Genomic DNA, 4,910 nt, shown 5'->3' on the forward strand with positions numbered 1-4,910 from the left:
AAGACAAATCCACATGTGAATAGTGACATTTCAGGTTTTGTCTTTTTGTGACACTATTCGTGCTGAATTTGTCTTTTTTAGTTCTCAATGTGTATTTCGGATATGAATCTGAATTTTTTTAGGGCTAGTAGATATATGTCTTGTGCACATTCACAAATTTTCTTAGATTTTTTTTTTGAAGCATGCAAATTTGAGTTTTATGACATGGTATCATGTGATGGTTGGTATCCTAGGATATTTTCCCTCATCACCCCCAAAGTTCACCACAAACCGAGAAACGGAGACCAAGATGCAGAGATTTCGATGATGAAAGGAAAGTCAAAAGCAAGAAACACTTTGTCAGTCTGTATGAGCAATGTACGTATCATACTTCAAAGTTACAGACAAACAGATTGCGTGTCCATGAGTACTTTATGCTGAAAATACGATACAAACGCATCCTAATTTGTTTTCTTCCTGCAAAAATTTGCATTTTGTCCTCGCAGATACAGATCTATCAAAATCCATAAACCTATCGCAAACCCTGGGCCAACAAATAAGGAACAGATCGAGTCTGAATGACATTTCAGACATTCAGTATGTGGACATCATGGCATGCCGTACCCATCCATCCATGGACTTGCCATTCCTGCCTCTGCAACGCCATCCAGCGCAATGGCATCACCTGAGAGAAGCCACGGATCCGGGGAAGAGAAGAGCGGCTTCAGTTGCTGGAGTTGGGTCCGTAGCACGCGCCGAGGACGGGGTTCCAGAGCCACTGCACCAGGAACCGCCGGCCGTTGACGCCGTTCACGTTGTAGGAGCTGCCGTCGGCTGCGCGGGAGACATTCCCGACGAACCCGCCTGCTCCACCGCCGTCGCCGTAGACCCCGAGACAGAGGTCGGCGATCTCCGTGGGCGCCGTTGGCGTGTCACCGGCGTACCACGCGTTCACCAGCGGGTTGGTGGCCAGCTCCGCAAGCTCGTGCCCCAGCACGATCACCATCCCGTCCACCCCGGGGTCGCCGTTCGGCGGCCGCAGCACCCCCTGCCCGCTGGCGCCGTACTCCGGCGCGGCGAACGGATACGCACACCTCCCTGGGCACTGCGAGCCGCTGTTCCCGACCCACGCGTACGGGACGGTGACCCCGACCACGGACGCGAAGGTGAAGTAGTGGAAGCCGCACATGGCGCGGCAGAACTCCTCCACCTGCACGTCCGGTGAGGAGAGCACCAGGTACACGCCGTTGTACGGGTCGAGCGGCAGAGGGTCCGGGTACGCGACCACGGCGGTGCGGATGATGGACTGCATGTCGATCCGCTTCAGGGAGGCGCCGTGGGAGTACCCGGCGTCGGAGTGCTCCCCGGCGATGGCGAATGTGGCGGTGACATTGGCGCCGGATTGGTCCGTGTAGAGCCGCGGCGTGCGGGCCCACCAGTCGGAGACGGCGGGGAACGGCGCCGGAGCGGAGAGGGAGGCGAGGAAGTCGCGGAGCACAGCCTGCGCCGGGGCCTCCCACCGGCCGTACCAGATGAGGAACAGGTTGGTCGGCGCGCCTGACACGACGGGGCCCATGTGGTACTGCATGTCTACCAGCTGGTTCCCGTCCACCAGGTACTCCGGCCTATACACCGGCGCGCAACGCACGCCGGCGATGGCGGCGGCGAAGAGGACGGGGAGGAGGGTAAGGGTAGGGTGACACGGGAGCAGCGTCCCCATTTTGGGGATTGAGTCGAGTGAAGTGGTAGTGACACAGGGTGAGAAGGGGAAGATGGGTTTTGGTGATTTTCGAGTTTGAATCACACTTCAAAGTTCGGAGTAAATAATTATGGTAGGACTGTAACACTTTCGTTCTGTCTTTGGCTTGGGAAGTCTCGCTCTTAAATTTCTCATGGGTGTGGGTGTCTGAATTGGACCTTTTTGAATGAATTCAATCAAAGATAAAAAAAGGAGAAACACCGAATCGCAATGTCAATCCATTCTCATCTCGATATTCCGATGCATCCGAAACAAAAGACATTTGATGTTATCATTTTTTTGTACTACTGGCTTCAAACAGTATGACATGCTAGTAGTACTTTTCCTTTCTCATTTTTTCAAAAATCTAAAATTTTCGGCTTGTATGGCCTTTTGCTTTGAAAATGGGCAAATATTGGTTATATCCACATTAAATTATATCTAATTTTGGTTCATAGTATCCAGCCAACCAATGCATGAAAGTGAATGAAGTCATACATGTTGTGGCATTAATAAGTGCTCTGCCACTTAAGAGGTTCAGTTGTGTAACAGTGATTTTAAAAATAATGTAAGATGTCTCAAAACAAAAAGCCACTTTGAAACCCGGGTGCATTGGAGCCCTATTTTTTGAACCGTGCCAAAATGCTATTTTGAAGTTTTAAAAAAATCTGAAAAAAAATCAACATGTCTATATGAATGTATATTACACATGTGTAAATCTTGATGCTGAAATAAATAACCATGTGAATTACACAAAAATGCCAAAATCGTGATTCTGAAAAGATGAACAATGCATGCATTATTCACTATTTGGAAATCACCATTTTGCCATTTTTGTGTAGGTCGCATATTTACCTATTTCATCACCAAACTTTATACATGTGTAATATACATCCATATGATCACGTTGAATTTTTTTTAGAATTTTTTGAAACCTTAAATGTGATTTTTAAAGTATTTAAAATAAGTTCCTCTAGGCTCCAATACACCCGGGTTCCAAAAATCCACTCTCGTCTCAAAAGCCCTTGTATGAGAAACAATATAGAAATCGGTTTTTGAGGGGAGATTACTCGTCAATATTTCATTGAAGCTATTCTCGGTGAGATCTTCTTGACAAGATCAACAAATCCCTCCATAGTGGGCACGAGCCGTTAATCTAAAAACTTAGTCGTCCTTGTATATGAGTTGCACAAGCCAATGAACTGTACTCATAGGAAACAAAATGTAACGCGAGACGTCAACGGTTCCACACGGTCCAAAGCTGCGCCGGTGGAACCAGTGAAGGCCACCATGATGGCAGTGACTTGCCTTGGACACAATTTATGAGTTGTTGTATTTTACATTGGAGTGATGCGAGACCTGCAGTATAAAAACTTTAATTTGCATTGGTCGGTACAGAGGCGCACAGTCAGTCTTTTCTATTAGGCCAGCACACGACCCTAGATCGTTCGGGTCTGTTTGAGGTTAAACGGACATATGAGGTTAAACGGACATATGAGATGGCCCAATGCATGACCCTATATCGTAAAAAGCGTCTCGTCTCACCCCATTCTGATGCAAATTTAAGCTAGGTTGCATCTGAAGCGGATGCTTTGTGCTGCGTCCTTGTCCGAACTCGTCCGCTTTGCATGTGAGTCCTGGCCCGCCTGTCAATGAAACCAAAGGAGCCCACCCGCCCACCAATCCCTTTCTCTCTCCTTCTTTTCTCTGATCCTCTTGCTCGACACGCAGTTCGACGGCCGGGTGTGGTCGCACGGAGGCAAGCAGGCGGGCCCATGGCGTTGGCGAGGCGGTGCAGGCTCGCAGTCGGGGAGGCGGGGCCGCGGCAAGTCGTGCGTGGCGCCGACAGGGTCGCGCGGCGCTCGAGGGCTCGGGGCTCGCGGCGGCTCGGCAGGGTGCGACTGTTGGGGAACGTAGTAATTTCAAAAAATTTCCTACGCACACGCAAGATCATGGTGATGCATAGCAACGAGAGGGGAGAGTGTTGTCTACGTACCCTCGTAGACCGGCAAAGGAAGCGTTGACACAACATAGAGGAAGTAGTCGTACGTCTTCCCGATCCGACCGATCCAAGTGCCGAACGTACGGCACCTCCGAGTTCTGCACACGTTCAACTCGGTGACGTCCCTCGAGCTCCGATCCAGCCGAGTGTTGAGGGAGAGTTTCTTCAGCACGACGGCGTGATGACGGTGATGATGTTCTACCGACGCAGGGCTTTGCCTAAGCACCGCTACGATATGACCGAGGTGGAATATGGTGGAAGGGGGCACCGCACACGGCTAAGGAACGATCACGAAGATCAACTTGTGTGTCATGTGGTGCCCCCTTGCCCCTGTATATAAAGGAGGGAGAGGGGGAGGTGCGGCCGGCCCTAGGGGTGCGCCTGGAGGAGTCCTACTCCCACCGGGAGTAGGACTCCCCCCTCTTGCCTTGTTGGAGAAGGAAAGGGGAAGGGGGAAAGAGGAAAGGGGGCGCCGCCCCCCCCCTTCCTTGTCCTATTCAGACTAGGGGGGAGGGGGCGCGCGGCCTGCCCTGGCCGGCCCTCCTCTTCTCCCTTAGGGCCCACGTAGGCCCAGTAACCCCCGGGGGGTTCTGGTAAACCCCGGGGGGTTCTGGTAACCCCCCGGTGCTCCGGTAAAATCCCGATTTCACCCGGAACATTTCCGATATCCAAATATAGGCTTCCAATATATCAATCTTTATGTCTCGACCATTTTGAGACTCCTCGTCATTTCCGTGATCACATCCGGGACTCCGAACAACCTTCGGTACATCAAAACACAAAAACCCTAAGTCGTCACCGAACTTTAAGCGTGCGGACCCTACGGGTTCGAGAACTATGTAGACATGACCAAGACACGTCTCCGGTCAATAACCAATAGCGAAACCTGGATGCTCATATTGGCTCCTACATATTCTACGAAGATCTTTATCGGTCAGACCGCATAAGAACATACGTTGTTCCCTTTGTCATAGGTATGTTACTTGCCCGAGATTCGATCGTCGGTATCTCAATACCTAGTTCAATCTCGTTACCGGCAAGTCTCTTTACTCGTTCCATAATACATCATCCCGCAACTAACTTATTAGTTGCAATACTTGCAAGGCTTGAGTGATGTGCATTACCGAGAGGGCCTAGAGATACCTCTCCGACAATCGGAGTGAAAAATCCTAATCTCGAAATACGCCAACC

General features: G+C 50.4%; 1 protein-coding gene across 1 annotated transcript; it reads right to left on the reverse strand.

The window, feature by feature from the left end:
• Nucleotides 1-349: 349 nt before the first annotated feature.
• LOC123188341 (protein EXORDIUM-like 5) lies at nucleotides 350-1,751 on the reverse strand. The gene has a single exon (XM_044600392.1). It carries the CDS (start codon nucleotides 1,697-1,699, stop codon nucleotides 704-706), a length of 996 nt encoding a protein of 331 aa, XP_044456327.1. The 5' UTR covers nucleotides 1,700-1,751; the 3' UTR covers nucleotides 350-703.
• Nucleotides 1,752-4,910: the final 3,159 nt, after the last annotated feature.

Source organism: Triticum aestivum, chromosome 2A (assembly GCF_018294505.1).
Source record: "Triticum aestivum cultivar Chinese Spring chromosome 2A, IWGSC CS RefSeq v2.1, whole genome shotgun sequence".
NCBI lineage: Eukaryota > Viridiplantae > Streptophyta > Magnoliopsida > Poales > Poaceae > Triticum > Triticum aestivum.